Here is an 18,059-nt window from a genome sequence, read left to right as displayed (position 1 = left end):
CAAAGAGCATAGAAAAAATATTTATTGAGAACAGAGCTGTTCAAAGCGCTCCATAATATTGCTAAATGAATGTTGGAAGCTACCTTCTATTAGGCCAGGTGACTTGTCCATCTAGTCTTCTATTCTGACCAGACGTGGCTTCAGAGTCGCAGGCGAAGGTCTTTCCCGCCGATTGCTATTGAATCCTTTTTAACTAGATGTAAGAGAAGAACCTGGAACTTTTGGGATACCAAGCACGGTCCCTCCTTAAAAGTAAAAATAAGGCCCCCGGAAATATCCAAGGAGCCATGAAACAGACAACTGCCTTGTTGCATTCCTGGCTCCCAGATCTGCCAGAGATGTCTTAGGATGGATCTTCTTCCCCAAGTTCCATCATGCATTCAAGAGTTTTGGGTTACCAAGGAAGAGGTTCTCAAGGGGAGTTGCCCACATGAAGAAACTGGCTCGGATCTCTCCAAATGTATGCAAGTGCGCCGCACCAGCCTTTAAAAAAAAAAACCCCAAACGTGAGGTTGCATTGCAAGGCAAGAATAAGCAGCAGAGGAAAGGGAAAGGCCAAGCGGAAACGACGCCTTTTGTGTCTTCCTTTCAGACACAAGCACAGAGTAAACGTTTCCCAGAGGAAAGTACAAAAGGGAGACGAGTACTCTTTCCGACTCCCTACTCTGCTTAGGGCAGTATTTCTCAACCTTGACAATTTTAAGGCACGTGGACTTCAACTCCCAGAATTCCACAGCCAGCAATGCTGGCTGTGGAATTCTGAGAGCTGAAGTCCACGTGCCTTAAAATTGTCAAGGTTGAGAAACACTGGCTTGGGGGGGTAGAACAGAGCTCCTTTCGGCTCTCCCAAAGAACTCCAGGGAAGCAGACTTGCTTGGCTGAGCTCTATAAAAGAGCTTAGGTTATAAATCTAAGCATCTGCAAAGCTCGGCCCAGAAATCTTCAAACCCCGGGTATGCCTGTTAAGGAGACTGCTAACTTCTACCCTTTGGCTGCCCTCCAGAGGCAAATGATTTATCTCCGTGAACTACAGCGGGAAAAGAATGGCCCCCGTTTCCCCGTGAATAAAAGGCATGAATAATAAGCCAAATACCAGCCTGCTCCAGAGAGCAAGACAGATCACTCGAGAGTCAATCCATGAACACCAATATATTTGGAGAGTGAGCAGGCCACACACTATGGCTTCTCTCTCGACTATTATAGCTCTTAGGCCACCAGGCGTCTAGGCTGCTGTCGAACCGGTGCCTGACTCCCAAACGTGGTACTTCTGATCGTCGATGTGCCTTTTGCTGGAACACTTTCTGTGAGAAGGTTCAGACGGGGTCTCGCCAGACCAGAGATTGGGGACGGAAGGCTCCCCGCTACTTCTGCTCACAAACACAGCCGGGATCTTCGGAGACAGTTCCAGCTCTTCTGCTGGCTGGGCCCGGGCTGGCTGAGAGTTCCTGCTTTTGGGGCCGTGCCCAGCATTTCGGTGCTTCTCCCCTGCGCCCTTCGAGGAGGCTGCGGGAAAAGGAAGACGCCGAGTGCCGCTGTTGGAAGCTCCACTTGTGGCACTGCTCCCCAGACGGGTCTGAGCCACAGGGATCTCCTCCATGGACTCTGCTGACTCGGAGTGATAATCAGCTGGAGGGCCTGCAGCTTGGACTGGGCCCATGCTGTCGGTGGGTACGACTGCTTTAGGAGGGCTGGCTGGTGCAAGGGGGCGGAGGCTGGAAGATGAGGAGGCTGAAGAGGGGGCGGTGGTGAAGGACGATTCTGAAAACAAGGGAGGAAGGAGAGGATAGCAGAAATGGTTACTTCTCTCCTTTTTCAGCAATGGGGCTTGTGGGAGATCATGCGAGCGGCAGCAAGGAGCCAGGGAAAAGTTAACGAGGTTTGTACCTTTGTTCTACTTAAGCTATTAGAAATACTTGGCTATTCACAAGTCATTTGGCAGCTTTATATTTAAATCTCCAAGATTTTTGCTAAGCAAAAAGGGGTCCCATGAGACCTTTAGGATGGAGTTTCTGGGCTGCCTAAGCCTAACCCTTACCTGACTGTAAAACTGGAAGAGAGGTCCACGGGGCAAGTATCACCTTGGAGTTTTCTTCCAACACAGAGGAGGAACCCTTCTGCAACTTCTTCCGCTTCTTCTTCTTTTTCTTCTTCTGAAGCTACACAATAAAGCAAAGTGGAGTTCATTTAGGATCAATATTACTACACTAGATTACTATACAAAAAAAGTGTGTATAGTCCAGGCCATGGTTTTTCCAGTTGCAATGTATGGCTGTGAAAGTTGGACCATAAGAAAGGCTGAGTGCCAAAGAATTGAGACCTTTGAACTCTGGTGCTGGAGAAGAGTCCTGCGAGTCCCCTGGACTGCAAGGTGTTCAAACCGGTCAGTCCTAGAGGAGATCGACCCTGACTGCTCTTTAGAAGGCCAGATTCTGAAGTTGAAACTCAAGTACTTTGGCCACCTAATGAGAAGGAAGGACTCACTGGAGAAGAGCCTAATGCTGGGAAAGATTGAGGGCAATAGAAGAATGGGACGACAGAGAATGAGGTGGCTGGAGGGAGTCACTGAAGCAGGAGGCGTGAGCTTAAATGGACTTCAGAAGATGGTAGAGGACAGGAAGGCCTGGAGGAACGTTGTCCATGGGGTTGCGATGGGTCAGACATGACTTCGCAATTAACAACAATTACTACACTGATTACAGTTATCAGACAACCCAGTCTAAATTTCCACTCAGCTATGAAGCTTAGTTGGACTATCTCATCTACTCTTCTTTACAGGATTCTTATAATATAATATGAAGGAGACGGCGTGAGATACTTTCTAGCCAAAGAATTCGGTGACAATTTTCATGCACGTACAACTTTACCCTTTTAAACTCTGCTCAGCAAAGTGTGACAGTTTGGGAAATCAAGTATTTTCTCAGTAATAGACTCTCAAAGAATCTTGGCGTAGCCACTACTTTCCAGTTTAGATTGTTAAGGCTGGGATGGAGGGGGGGGGGAGGTGAGATAAAGATCTATAGATATACTGTTTTTCAACCTTGGGGACCTTAAGATGTGTGGACTTTAACACCCAGAATCCAAGGGTGAAGGGGAAAATTCTGGGAGTTAAAAGTCCACACATCTTAAAAGGTGTGCCAGGGAGCTATTAGCTGCAATTAGTGTGGTGACACTGATTTTAAAATGCAACTAGCCTTTCCTCCTATTTCCGAAATAAAGCCTTTTTTAAAAAATGACTACATAGTTTTAATTAAAGCATGAGGAGCAAAGAAGCATTATATACCTTTGGCTACAAAACTCAAGATGGTTAACATTTTTAACAACACCAAAATCTTTATTTCTTACAGTGGCAACAAAGAAACAGTTCTGTATTTTTTTTTTTGCTGGCTTAAAACACAGTAACAACTCTTCTACAAATAACTAAACAAGACATGCATGGAATAGGAAATGCCAAATTCACAAGCCATGAAAGATTGTTAATTGCCGATGAAGTGGGGAGTATCCTAGGGGGACACAGTCGGTCACATCAATGTATTATGTAACCCATCAGGCTAAACTTCGGTTACATAACTCTTACCTGTCGCTGGTCCCCAGACTGCAAATCTGGAAGTTCGGAGGAGGACATGGTCTTGCTGTCTATGCCATCACTGCGGATACAAAACTTGGGTAGGCTGAAACAGAAGACAGGGCACTGACTCTTCTTCACATACCAGTCAAGCTGAGAAGCTTCCATGCTTAAGACCATAAAGATGGCCTTACATTATTAGTTTTATTTGAACACCTAGCAACAATTAGTTGCTTCCTCCCAGTAGCCTGATGTGAGTCATTGTAGAGGGGCTGGGAAAAGAATGAAGAGCAGAGAGAGGTACCAATCAAGGGACAGTGGGCAAGTCAGCTGATAGCTCAGTTCAGAGGTCCTCCATCTTTTGGGCACCAGGGACCGGTTCCCTAGAGAGAGGTTTTTCCGCGGCCCGGAGGGTGCGCGGTTTTGTGTGCTGCCTGCGTCTCGCGTGATGGGGCTTTGCTTGTTTGTGCGGACCGGTTGCTGGCATGCCGCGGACTTGTACTGACCCCCTTCATAAATAACAACTTAGCCCAATGAGGAGACATCTCAGAAATGCTGCAAAACACTCACAGGGACCCCGTTTAAAAAACGAATGTGGGAAAATCCCATCACACTTTCCATAAACTGTATTTATCTTGATCACAGTCCAAGATGTAAAGTCTGCATAGGTCTTGCTTACGTAAGATTGCCCAGCTGGGGAGGGTTAACATTTTGGTACAAATAACCGACTTCCCACTGCTATTACTATACGGATCATCCTAATTTAAAAAAAAAAATACTGGTTTCTCAATTGTCTTCCTTCTCAGCTATGTTGCTTTTTTGAACTGGCTAACGGAGGAGGAAGATCCATTGGCCAATGGAGTAAGTATGTGGGCCAAAGAAAAAATGGTGGAGGATCACAGAGAGATTGTGGGCTGCCCACTCCTGATTTAACCCTAAGCATTATCAATTTACCATGAGCAAGGCCACATAAAATCCCCCCCCTTTTTTTTTTTGCAGAATTTAGGCCACTCAGTATTATTTAACATTTCTTTGCTATGATATTTAATGTTGTTTTTATTGCTGTTATTTTCTGCTGAATTCTCCTCTTAGTATTGCTGCTGATTTAGTTTTATTTCCTCTTCTTAGCAACAAAAGCCAAACAGAGATATAGATTCACATTTGTATTTACTGTTAAGAAAGCTGTGTGACTGCTAAGAAGCTTAGAAAATATTTAAAATAAACTTTACTGTCAATGCAAAACACATCGCCCACTGTAACAAATTCAGGGAAATCTAACTTTGCTTTCATTCTACTTACTCTCTCCCAGATGGTAATCCTGGTGAGTTCTCCACCTGCACCTCAGGGTTGGTATATCCAAGACTCCCTGCATAAAATGGCATATCCTAAAACAAACAAGCTATTTTAGTAACGGCCTGCTGCAGCTTTTGCACAGACAAAATCAGGAGCATTGCCTAGACAAGCCTGATCAGATGGTTGAAAAAAAACTGACCTCCCTTCCTTCAAATTGCTCCAAGGAGATGCATCCCACAATTTAAAGAAGCCTCAGTTTAAACCATAGCAGCCTCATATTTGCATGTGATCTTCAAAACAGCTAGAAAGATATGATGATTATTGTGTTGGCATTGGACTGTGGAAAACATGGCTTAAATACACACTGGGGTGATGCAGATCACGAGGAGACCCCGAGCCAGTCCCTAAATCTCAGCCTTTAGTATGTTGCTACAAGGATATTCTAAGGTGTAGCAAAGTCCACGCATGCTATCTCTGTGCTTCTGGAAACAAAGTATTGCGCTGTTTACTGTTTCTATTTCACTTGATAAAAATGGAATGTTTGAGGAAGGAGTAACAATATCAAGTGCTTAATGCATTCTTCTATCACAAATCACTCAGTTTAGCAACTCAGTTTTAGCTTAGGTAGGGTAGCTTTGCTTATGTATTTGCTTATTATTTGCATTCAGCTCACAGTTAGGCTGGTTTATCCAACTGTTCACCTAACAAACAGAATGAGCCAGCGCAGATATGGACCCTCATTGGGTGCTGAAGATCTCAGCATGTCCAAATAATTGGATTACTTTCTTAGGCCATATAACCAATTTGATTTCCAAGAAAAGACATTGTGCTTTTCTGAGATTTAATTAGGATGGATCAATTCAAAGGAATTGTCTCTATAGATACTATGACTGTATAATAGTTTTACTATAATATAAAAAAAATAATGATTATCTTCTTGCACTAGCTCTCATAATGCACTAGAGCCATGGTGACGCAGTGGTTAGAATGCAGTATTGCAGACTAATTCTGCTGACTGCCAGCAGTTCGATTCTCACCAGCTCAAGGTTGACTCGGCCTTCCATCCTTCCGAGGTCGGTAAAATGAGGAACCAGATTGTTGGGGGGGGGGGGGCAATAGGCTGACTCTGTAAACTGCTTAGAGAGAGCTGTAAAGCACTATGAAGTGGTATATACTGTAAGTAAGTACCATTGCTATTGCTATAATAACAGCATAAAGTCTGTAAGCCCCACTCTATCTCCTACAGTGGGAAAATACATAAGCTCCAGACTTTACAGATAAAAAAGCGATGTTAGATGGAAGTATTATGAATGCGTTACATTCTGGGTGTGTCAGAAATACGCCTTTATTTAAACAAAAGCTGCAGCCTTGCCTGAATGGGCTTTGTTGGGGGAGGGTAGAATTCCGGCTGCTTCTCAGGATCCTTCACTTCTTGAGAGGGACGCTGCTGGACTATATATTCATAGGTGGTCATCCGGTGCCACACTAAAGAGAAGGACAGAAAATTAATTCACTTCAAAGTCCCTAGAAGAAGACATGAATTAAGACGCTACGACGGAAGAGCTCAAAACGGTGCTTTGGAGGGGGAATAAAAAGACTTTATTTAAATCAGTGATTTGCTGATTATTAATGAACGAGGTTATACTACAGTCCCTGTTAAATCAGAAATGGTTAAGTAACCATTGGATGCAAATCCTCCAGTTCAGACAAGTAATGTTTGCAGATATGTAACTGAAGTACAGTAATCCAGTTGGATACAATGGCCTAGCGCAGTGGTGGCGAACCTATAGCACGGGTGCCAGAGGCGGCACTCAGAGCCCTCTCTGTGGGCACGCGCGCCGTTGCCCCAGTCCTAGGCCTTCAGCTGGGTTTTATAAAACCTTTTCGCTTTAGGCCTCCGCCGCCGTGTGCAAAAAAAAAAACAACAACAAAGGTTCAATCAATCAGTCAATTTCAACTTCTCGTGAGGAAAAAAAAAGTTCTCACAAAGTCGGAATTGATTGATTGAACTTTTTAGTCCCACCCAGTCTGCCGTTACCACCGCAGCCACGCCCATCCAATGGGCCACACCCACCCAAATGGCCACACCCACCCGGCACCCGACGATGCAAAAGTGAGTTTTGGGTTGCAGTTTGGGCACTCGGTCTCCAAAAGGTTCGCCAAATCACTGTCTTCATTGCTTTTTGGGTATGTTGGGCTTCACCTTATTTAACCTTACATACTTACACAGAAATTTCACTCAAGACAAAATGCTTCTAGCCGCATTCACACCAAGAATGTGAAAGTGTACAGATGTATGTATGAGGAAGGAAATGCACAGTTTAATTGAAGTGAGGAGGAAAACCAGAAGAAGGGGTACCTACTGAGATAAATATGAAAGACTAACAGGTGGCCCAACAGGAACAGAGTCAGTAACCCCAGAGTTATCAGCAGACCAGCCAAAGTCAAAATTGCAGGTGATTTTGTCTTAATTGGAGCAAGAGGAAGGAACACAAACCAGACATCTGTTTGGTTCTTCAAGCCTAGAAAAGGAAACAGACCAAAAAGAGAGGAGGAGTTGAATCTTCATCACCCCATATTTGTGCAAATCACTTGAATGGGTCGTCAAGCCTTGGGGCAATATCTAGATTGCCCAAACTTTGGATATCTTTTCTTAGGAAACAAGTGTGTAACAGTGATTGATAATCTGGATACTTATCAACATGGGGCTTCTGAGCAAGAAGATCAAAGGAGACAAAAGAGAAATTGCCACGATGGGCTAGTTCCTCCATGCAGGTTGTGGGAAGGTACCTTCAAAGGGACGTCCAGTGCGTAACTTCATGGGATCGAGGAAGAATTGAACAAAGACATAGAAAGCAACAAGCAAGATTAGGAGAAGGCCCAGGATGGCAGATATTACACTGTTCAGAAACAGCCTGTCAAAGAAACAAAGGAATGTTTAGCATCTTCATAACGAAACACAAGGGAAATCAATTTTCAGCCATGGCTGTCACATTTAGCAATGAGCATCTCGGGCAAAGAAACTGTGCCGTTCCTAACCCTGACCGATGTACAGGTGGTCCTCGAGTTACAACAGTCCATTTAGTGACTGCTCAAAGTTACAACGGCACGGGGAAAAAAATGACTTATGGCACTTACAAAAATGACTTATGACCATTTTTCACACGTACAACCATTGCAGCCTCCCCACGGTCATGTGAGCAAAATTCAGAGGCTTTTTCAACCGATTCATATTTTTATGACGGTTGCAGCGTCTCGGGGTCATGTGATCCCCGGTTGCGACCTTCTTACAAGCAAAGTCACTTTACAACCGTGTTACTAAATGAGCAAAAGCAGCGATTCGCTTAACAAATGTGGCACACATCTTACTTAGCAGCAGAAAAGCAGCGATTCGCTTAACAAATGTAACACACATCTTACTTAGCAGCATAAATTCTGGGCTCAACTGTGTAAGTCAAGGACTATCCGTACAGTGAGAGCGACACTCCTGCCTGACTCTCTTATACTTTTTTGCTTGTCTAGCTCAGCAGAAGAGGGTTAAGGGCTCCCATGAAAGCCAGAGACATCTACAGTATAGCATATTCGAGAGTGGAACTCTAATTTGAGAAGTCTACATGGAACAAACCATTTTTATCACATCCAATGCAGGTTGGCTCAACACTGCACAAAGAATACAATGCTTAGTTTTGACCGGTCAAATCACCAACAGAACATCCAGGTATCTCAGCAAGGAATCAAAAACAAGCATCTAGACTAAAAGTCCCAAATACAAGGCTCTACGATTCTAGAATGTGTATTCTTTATATATTTGTAACTATGATCTTAAGTATATTCCCTACAGTAGTGGCCAAAATTGTGGAAACCTTTTGGGAAAAAGGTATTTTTGAGGTTTGATGGCTAATAACACCACTGATTTTTGAGTAGTTCCATAAAATTATATATCAATGGAAAGATAATTTAATCAAGAATGTAATGCAACATAGTTTGTTCTATTATCTGTACTGTATTCTATGAAAAGTTGTAGCCAAATAACCAGAAAAAGGAAACACAACTTGCTTAGGTTGATATCAGGTAGCTTTCTGTCATCCGATTGTAGCCAATGAGCACGAGTGTTTAGAGAGCCAATCGGGTGTCATCTTGTTTTGGCCATGAGTCAATCAGATCATAGTAGGATTCAGTTATTGATGTCCTGTATTGAAGCTGAGAGGAGGACATTTGTCGTGTGTTATGTGATCGCTATCAAGTCGGTTGGGTTTTTTTGTGTTCTTTCATTTAGTGAGCGTGTAAAACGTAATAAAATTAAAGTCATGGTGCAAAGAGTTGACTGGTTGCCCAGAAAGCGATGTAAAATAGTATTATTAAGTGAACAAGGCTACAGTTATAAATAAGTTAGAAGAAAAATTGGTGGAAACGTAACCAAAGGTGGCATTTCTACTGTACACTTTTCCCAAAAGGTTTCCGCAATTTTGGCCACTACTGTATAATGTCATGCAACTTGAAAATGGAAAACAGATATTTAGGCTGCGAAAGCTGGGAAAAAAAAGCTTTTAAAAAGGTGCTGGATTTGTTCAAATGATGTTCACAGGCTTTGCTTAATGGGCTAATGTGTGATAGACAAAACCATACCAATAATTTCTCTCTCCCACACAGTTGTTGAGCCACATGCAGTGATGATCAAAGCCACATACACATTTGTTACAGGACCCACAATGTTTTGATCTGGAGCTCCTAATAATAAAACAGAGAGAGAAAAAAAGGAGCTAATTATACTCTGCAGTTGTTTCCCCAGATTAATTTAAGGGGCTAAATTAGATGTGTACCAAAAAAATAAAAGAGGAAAGAACCAATTAATGCATGTTTTCCAATTAAGTCTGTTCTTACATGTAAAATAATTCCACTAAAATGCATGTGAGTTCACAGAACTATGAGCTTTTATTTACTTACATTCATCAAGCCTGCACTTCTAAGTAGGACTGTTCTAACTTTTTTGATCTTGTAACCAAAATATCAATGCAGGAACTGTGCATTGTGAAAACAGCAGGTCTTACAAAATTTTGTCCACTATACTGCACTACCAGCGATCTCTGGTGACCAGCACAATTTAGTTACTTGGCATCAAGCAAGGAAGAAACAAAGAATTGAGCTAATTTAAAAAATCATGGGTGTAGCTATTGATGGAGGAAAGGTGCAGAGATGAGGGGAACAGGCACTGCTGGGCACACTGTTTAAGACCCCAAGTGGTTATTTAATTCACAAGGTCATGGTTGAGTCATCTATTATGCTAAACTGCTTGTTTAACCATGACTTACAGAATAAATACAATTGACTGGTTCATACAACAGACGAAGCCACGAGTCACAGTTGACAAAACACAATGTTCGTGTTTACACAATACACTTAACCAAAACCAAACAAACCCCATCATGTTCAGCATGACATGTGAATCCAGCCAGTTCTATTACAGCCTGGTGACAGTAAACCAAGGCATTATATAATACCAATAGCTGTAAAATACTTGGAAGTTTTCGGTGAGATTTCTTTTTTTTAAACAAGTTTTATTAATTTTCTAATTTCACAAAGCTCCAGGTATTAAGGCAGCAACATGGTGGTTGGGTAATCCATAGTCCAATAACAAGCTCTTTCATACATATGTCAGGTTACATCATCAAAAATTTCCTCTGTTTCCCTTGGTTATTATATCACATTCAAATTAATACATTGCTAGTTATAACCCAATCAATTGAAACATTTATCAATATCTTTTGACTTATAGGCCTCCATATCCTGTTTTCAACTTTTATCTGATTTCAGTTACAGTATTCCAGTTGGCTTAATGTCCATAGTATTTAGGTTTTGGATAGCCTACGGTTCCCTTAGTTCATTACAAAATAGTTATCATATCTAAAATACACTTATTATTTATTCAGATAAATTCTTACTTTATTTCACAATCATATTCTACTTCTCATCCTAATATCATCACTTACTAATAAAATAACCTTTATCATCTGAATCCATCTTCTATATTATAATTCAAAACTATTATTCTAGTACTGACTGGTTTGTACAACACTGATGGTTGCCCGAGAAAGGAATTGGTGCAGTTCACTCATAAACTCACATAAGGAAGGCAAAACAAATACTCACACATCAACATCACAGATGTGACAGTGGCGATTTTCAATGACATGAGCATGTTGGCTGCGATTGAACGCAGTCAGTGGCCCCTGGTAATTCTTCTTTCGCACACTGTCATCGGCTGGGTCAATGGAGACTGCTATAAGGTGAACTACTAGATGGCAGAGAAAGAAGACTCCGGGACACTAAACGTGGACAGTTAAGGCTCGTCTCTCAGATTTATCAATATTCTTAAATTTCCATGGAAAAGAATGTCACAAGGGTTAAAAATCCTTTCAGAAAAAAAAAAATAAAAGCTTGAAAAATGCAAATCATTGCTTCTTCACAGAAGCCCAGAAAAAAGCCCAGGAGAGGCAAAAAGTTATTAAAAGTATTCTGACAGCCAAAGGAATGGTTAACAGAAGCAGTATTGTGTATGCAGGTAGTCCTCGACTTACGACTACAATTCAGCTCAATATTTCTGCTGCTAAATGAAACAGTTGTTAAGTGAATCTTGCTTCCTGTTGACTCTACTCGTTAGAATTTGATCACGTGACCCTGGGACGCTGCAACCCGGGGTCAGTAGGCGTCAGCATGTGTCAGTCGCCAAGCAGCCGAATTTTGATCACGTGACCCTGGGGATGCTGCAACAGTCGTAAATGTGAAAAACGGTCACAAATCACTTTTTTCAGAGCCGTTGTAACCTTGAATAGCCACGAAACGAATTGTCGTAAGCCGAGGGCTACCAGCATTATGACAAGGGTATACTGCCGTTTAAAGATGCACACAATGGGGGAAAGCAGGCAGGAGGGAACAGAAGCACTGGCGATCTTTCCGAATGGAAGTTTTTCGCCATTCCTAAATGGTGACCTTTGGGCCCCCACGTGGATTCGGGATAACCGCATTTGGGAGACAGAAAGGATACGATGTACCCAGCGGGTACCCAGTGAACGGGCAGGAGAGGCACAAGGATGCCGAAACCAACCAGGGCAAAGAAGAAGAAGAGCATCCAGGCAATGAACTGGAAGGGGTGAGGGGGCCAACTCCAGCCGTTTCTCCTGGCATGCTGAGACTGAACTTCAAACGTGGTTTCAGAAGTCTTCTCTGGGGCTGTCTTGTTAGGTGGCTTACTGCAGATGTTCATCTGCAGGAGATAAGAGGGAGAGTTAAAAAAAAAACACAGAAAAGGAAGAAGGGAGAAAAACGTATTTTCACTAAAAAAAAAAAGAAAAAAAAAGCTGCAGGAAGCATACTGAAAATACAAAGCTTTCTGCAGGTGGAACATTCTGTGCAGGAAAGCCTCACAGAGAGGGCGATGCAACCACAGAGACCAAGCAGTTTTGTTTTTTTTAGAAAAGGCCACCCATTTAGCCAAAATGAAAATGTCACCGCCTGTCCTTGGAGGCTGACTTAGGCCAGAACTAAATGGCTAAGAACTGCCAGCTGCTAGGCTACCCTTTGGAAGTAAGCGTACACTTTTCTTACATGGGCTCAGCAGTTGTTGCTCTGAACATACATCAAATGGCGTTTCCCACATTCCCCAATAGCTCTGCTTTGCATGTTGTGTGCATGTGTACTGGAAGAGGTAGGGAAATTGTTCCATTACAAATCAAGAGCCTCTCCCACGGGGAAAAAGTAATTTTGAAATGAACCTCATTTTTTAATACTCAGACTTTAATAAATAACCATAAAGAGAAGCAGCATTAGGCTCTTTTACAGGACAAAGTGCAAATACATCCAGTACGTTTTCATTAAGAAACCCCTGAATGAAAAACAGGAGATTCAATATGCCATTATACTGTACGTGATATACACTGCAAATGAACAGAAAGCAGAGGGAAACATCACACATCACATCAAAGTTTAAATCTGGATTAACTGAAACTTGTAAAACTAGAAAAGTGCCACCAATCACCCCCTTACCCCAGCCTGAAGATAATTGCCTCAGTCTTACAGTTCAGACCTCCCTTAATCCAATCATGTAGTTCTTAAAATGTTCTCATAAGGTCCAAAAGTCTCTTTCTCTGCAGATAAAATAAAGATGAGCAAAATCAGAACGATTGAAGCATTGTGGGGAATATGAAAAAGTGTGTCTCTATTTGTTTGGCCTAAGGCTTAAATTCCACTTCCTACCGTAAAAACATTATTTGCTTTCAAAACAATCCAATAGAAAACAATCTCACACCAATCTTTGTCCTAGATAACCTTTGCCCACTGAGCAGCAGTTGTGGGACTGACTCCTTGCCTGCAAATTGCTATCATTATAATAATCCACCTATTCCTAAATTGTGGAGACTGTACGGTGATATTCTACACACCGAAACTGGGCTACAAAACCTGAAAAGGGCACGTTGTCCAATAACTTCACTGGTCAAATGACAAAGCAGAATTTGAAGGACATGCACAGATGCATGTTTTCGGTTCTTCATGATCCATGACAGTTTCATGCAAAAATACTGGTTTGGGTTAGCTTCCTTTGTTGTTCATTTGAAAAAACAGATCCTGTGGCTAAGCAACACTTCCTCTTCAATTAAGAATCATCCATTAAAAGGGTTTTATATACATTATGTATAATATCAACGAACTGATCTATGTTTCCGCATTTCTAGTGAAGTACGTTCCAGAACAATAATTTCTGTGTCAGGCCAAGAAAAAGGGGAAACTCCTCCCTGATAAATAGTTGCCTACGTATCATAAAAAGCGGTGAGTTATTTAGAATGGTTCAGAGGGAAAATGCAAATGCATTTGAGCATATATATCAAAGGCTTGGTCGTAAATTCCACTTATTCAGCACTGTCCTAAGGCCAAGAAGTTCCTGAACAAGTGGTTGTTAAGCAAGGACTCCTTGCAAATCCACAAACTAAATAGTGGATTACACAAATGGTTACCGAAAAGCCACACAGAGACCAGGAAGGGAATTTTATCAACAACAGTCAATGTTTTCACCCAGACATACCCAATATTGATACCTTCCAATTTACAGGTAATCCTTGACTTACAACGGGGCTCTTCGAACTTGGCAACTTTTAAAACTTGTGGACTTCAACTCCCAGAATTCCTCAGCCAGCCAGCTGACTTGCAATCATTCAGTGACTGCTTGAAGTGCCAAAGGCATTGTGAGAAGAGACTTATGACCATGTTTCACACTTAACGACCCTTGCAGTAATCCCTGATCCAAATTCAATTGGCAAGCGGCTCGTATTTATGACGGCTGCAGTGTCCCCACATCATGGTTAGGACCATTTCTAACCTTCCCAGCCAGCTTCCAACCAGCCAAATCAATGGGGGGGAGGGGAGGGGGCAAGAAAAGTCGCAAACCAGGGCAAAACCCACCTAAGTGCCTTGCCTAGCGACAGAAATGTTGGGCTCAATCGTGGCCGTTTAAGTGGAGGACTGCCCTGTCCTGGATTACAACTCCCATCAGGCACTTATATAGGTTTCTGTGGACTTGTGGAAGCCCACCCATTTTACAGCTGCCAAGACTGAGGAAGGGGCGGCTGTACCAGGGAGGCCGTTTCAGTTGGAAAGACTACACCCCACTGCCCTGAAGCCATGTTGGCTTAATGATGGCTTGCCCATTAAGTCCCCCCCCTTGGCCGGGATCACCGCCTTCCTCTCCCCCCCCCCACCCCGAAAAGCCCCTTCGCCATCCCCGCCTTTGCTCCTTCCCCACCACCGGGAACCGCCTGCCTCTTTCCAGACGGGAGCGGGGAAGCGTCCTTCCGAGGAGCGGGCGTGACTGGCCCCTCGTCCGCAGCCGGGTGCTGCGGAGGATGGGCGGGAGGGGAGACAAGAGGAAGCTCGGCAGGGGGGAAGCGTCTCCCCGCCTCCTGCTTCCCGAAAGAAGGAAGGGCTCGGCCCCAAGGAAGCGGAGGGGCGCCCGGGCTTCTCCTCACCTTCCCCCCTCCAGCTCAGCGGTGGTTCCGGGCAGCCATGCACCCGCCTCATGCCGGGAGGGGCCCCGCTACCTCAGGCTGGGCCCTGCGGACCGAAGGCTCCTCGTTGCGGGTCAGGCCGCGGGGCCCGTCTCCATGGCGACCGACCAGGCAAGCGAGCGGGCGAGCTCCGCCCTCTCCGCCCAGCCACGCCACGCCCCTCGGGGGCTCCGCCTTCTTTCATTCTTCTGGATGCGCCTGCGCTGTTTTGCGCGAAGGGCTAGGCTGGGGGGGGGGGGTGTCGTCTGAACGGAGCCAAGGAGGGGTGGGATGTCCTCCTGCAGGTTTTAGGATCCTACTTTAATCAGGATTTAATTACAGGGAGAAGCTTCTAACACAGTCGCCGGGCATAGTCCTTCCCTTCTCTTATTCAGTTTAACAATTTTAAGGCATGTGGACTTCAACTCCCAGAATTCCACAGCCAGCAATGCTGGCTGTGGAATTCCGGGAGTGGAAGTCCACATGCCTTAAAATGGTCAAGGTTGAGAAACATTGGTTTAAGGCAAGGGGTCCTCAACTGTGGCAACCTTAAGCCTTGTGGAATTCTGGGAGTTGAAGTCTTAAAAAGTTGCCAAGGTTGAGGACCCCTGGATTAAGGGATCCGTTAGTTCTAGCTTACATTTATACAGTGCTTTTTTTGTATTAAAAAAAAAAGGTGTCAGAACTCACACACCTCATACAACCCGCCTTGCCTACCCTACAAGGTTCCATCCAAAAAAGGTGCCGGAACTCCATTCTGGGCGTTCTATGACAAAAAAAGCCCTGTATTTATAATATATAAATGCAAAATTACCTTATATCCCACACCCTGAGAACGCTTCAGATATATTCTCGCACCCCTTAACAAAAGTTCGAAAAAACAGCAACAAATTATGCACATACACTAGAATTTTGAAAACCCAAGTTTTTGCAACCCCTGGAATATCGTTTCGCACCCCAGGGTGTGCGAGCACCCATGGTTGGGAACCCCTGGTCTAGATGTTCATCTGAAAATCCCAGGGGCTGGGGCTTCTGGTTTTTGGTGCTGAGGTTCAGCCCTGCTTTCACTTCTCATTCAAAGTGACAGCTTTGCTATTGGAATTTCTGCTTCTCCTTTGGGGGCCTTCCCATTCGACTTGCTAATTCAGACAAGCAGGATACTACTCCTTTGACTTCAGCTTTAGAGGACTGTAATCTTTCTTTTTTTTTTTTAAACCTCAGTAGTTATTTATCTCTGAACATAACACAGCCTTTGGTTCCCAGGAAGCAGCTTCCTTCCATCCAAAATTGGAGAGTTTGCCTTTTACTCAGTTCAATTGCTAACCTTTCTATATACCAGTAATTGCTTCCCGATTTGGTAAAAATGGAAGTATGAATCACATCCACCAAAATACAACAAAGGTTTCTAATGGCGTATCCTCTGTTTTGAAAGGCAAGTTATAGAAACCAGGAGCAGAAAATCTTGACAAGCGTGCCAGATTTCCAATGTTTACAAAAGAGCCATTTCCTCTTAACTAATTTAATTGGTTGAATTTTCTCTCAACATCCCCAGCATTGTTACAAACGGTACTTACATTAAATTATAGCAAAGTTTCCACTGCTGTTCTGGCAACATAATCCGAAGTGATGGATCATTTCTGCCTGGATACCTTCATTAGCAAATACCTCAAAAAGAAAGATTTATCTCGTCTCAGTTCTGCATTTTTTACTTAGCAATCCAGGATCCGACTTCAGCAGCTGAGGAATACAGCAGCTAACACCAAGTCCCCACCCTTCGGCCTTTTTGCAAACTGACTTGGCTGGCAAACAGTAACAAATCTCAGAACAGAACTGGAAGAAATCCAGAATGCTGAAGGAATCTAATGTGAAAAACATTTGAAAACAAGTGAACGGAGAGTTCCTTTCTAGACTATCTTGGAAGCTGTTCAAGACAAACTCCAGATAAGCCATCATAATAAACCAAAAGCAGCCCCTGAAATTCACACACACAAATATTATGAACTGCATTTGGGGGGGGGGGGAGAAAGGAAGGTATTTTTGTGAATATACTAAACTGGGCTTGGCAGATCTGAATCAGGTTCATTTGAATTGAACAAACTTCTTTCTTTTTAAACTTCCAATATTCTCCCTTCTTGACTGCAGCAAGATGCTATCTCCCATGTGACTTCCTGTCAAGTCAAAAGTCTCATTTCCTGCTTTTTCTGGTACTCTTTAGGGAAGCTGGGAGGGGGGGGGGAGCAAGAAACTGGCAAACACAGGTGGGCAGCCTTCTTTGTGGCAATAGGTGGACCAAGAGGTCACTGACGTCAGATCACTGATGCAAAGCTATCTGGACCATTCCATGCACAGTGTCAAGGCTTGTTTTATTTTGAATACTTTTGTATTTTAAAAGGGTTTGCCTTGTTTCAGAGTGACAGTCAACCTTCCCCCCGTCCCCAGCCCAATTTTTGATGCATGTGCCTAGAGAGAACTTCCAGAAGCCACAAAAGGGGGCTGTGGAAGGTGCTTTGAACAATGGATGGCCTGTTGGCTTTACTTCCCAGTTACTTCACTTCTGATAAAAAGAGGATGTTTGTAATTCAGGGTTGAACGGTGGAATCCTTGATGCTCTGTGACAGGGGTCTTCAAACTTGGCCCTTTTATGTCTTGTGGATGTCAACTCCCAGAATTCCTCAGCCAGGCACGCTGGCTGAGGAACTCTGGGAGTTGAAGTCCACAAGTCGCACAAGGGCCAAGTTTGAAGACCCCTGCTCTGTGAGTGGTGGTTTTCTTGCAGACATTTCATTACCAAACTATGTAATAGTGCTAAAAGGCAATAGGTTTGCTCTTAGTTTTATATCCTAGTGGCTTGCCCTGATAAGACAACTCTCTTCAATTCAGAGAGCACCAACGACCCCATACTTCACTTCAATATTTGCTTTCGGGATTCCATTTTAAACGCTTTCTGAATACAAGTTGATACACAGCATTCATTTCCCCCCCCCTTTCCTTTCAAATATCTCCCACGTGGCATTTTAATACACGAAGGGATCTCTCCTTAAATCCAAATATCCCTTTGGTCCTCTGTATCCCTCGCTTCCGTTATTGTTTGAACGTACTGCTCGCTTTGTGCTTCCAGTGAGAGCACCAGGCCTGCCTAGAGTGGTCACGAAAACAGGCGAGTAAATGAAGAG

General features: G+C 43.5%; 1 protein-coding gene across 5 annotated transcripts; it reads right to left on the bottom strand.

Moving 5' to 3' along the window:
• Window positions 1-17,926, bottom strand: ZDHHC1 (zinc finger DHHC-type containing 1). 5 transcript variants are annotated; one of them, XM_039327613.1, is made up of 13 exons: window positions 16,461-17,926; window positions 15,581-15,652; window positions 12,896-12,996; window positions 11,898-12,116; window positions 11,003-11,178; window positions 9,482-9,583; window positions 7,646-7,770; window positions 7,219-7,377; window positions 6,228-6,340; window positions 4,862-4,947; window positions 3,575-3,668; window positions 2,036-2,156; window positions 1-1,758 (listed from the first exon to the last, which is right to left on the bottom strand). In XM_039327613.1, the coding sequence occupies exons 4-13, from the start codon at window positions 12,114-12,116 to the stop codon at window positions 1,223-1,225; spliced, it is 1,731 nt and encodes a 576-aa protein (XP_039183547.1). In that variant the 5' UTR covers window positions 12,896-12,996; window positions 15,581-15,652; window positions 16,461-17,926; the 3' UTR covers window positions 1-1,222. The 5 variants fall into 5 exon arrangements, with proteins under 5 accessions (XP_039183547.1, XP_039183548.1, XP_039183550.1 ...); XM_039327614.1 differs by lacking the exon at window positions 15,581-15,652; XM_039327616.1 differs by lacking the exons at window positions 15,581-15,652; window positions 16,461-17,926 and adding an exon at window positions 14,869-15,042 and having other exon boundaries at window positions 3,575-3,644.
• Window positions 17,927-18,059: the final 133 nt, after the last annotated feature.

Source organism: Crotalus tigris, unplaced genomic scaffold (genome assembly GCF_016545835.1).
Source record: "Crotalus tigris isolate CLP2741 ecotype Arizona unplaced genomic scaffold, ASM1654583v1 scf7180000024362.2655971311:6658466, whole genome shotgun sequence".
NCBI classification, from domain to species: Eukaryota; Metazoa; Chordata; class Lepidosauria; order Squamata; family Viperidae; genus Crotalus; species Crotalus tigris.
This window is presented reverse-complemented; position numbering and strand designations above follow the sequence as displayed.

Bases quoted from the DNA above. Each gene is read 5' to 3' on its own strand.
- ZDHHC1 (XM_039327613.1), bottom strand. From the start codon at position 12,116: ATGAACATCTGCAGTAAGCCACCTAACAAGACAGCCCCAGAGAAGACT. The intron at 9,584-11,002 runs GTGAGTATTTGT...TTTTATTATTAG, and splicing joins CACATCTGTGATGTTGATGT to GAGCTCCAGATCAAAACATT. The intron at 4,948-6,227 runs GCAAGGCTGCAG...TGTTTGTTTTAG, and splicing joins CCCCAACAAAGCCCATTCAG to GATATGCCATTTTATGCAGG.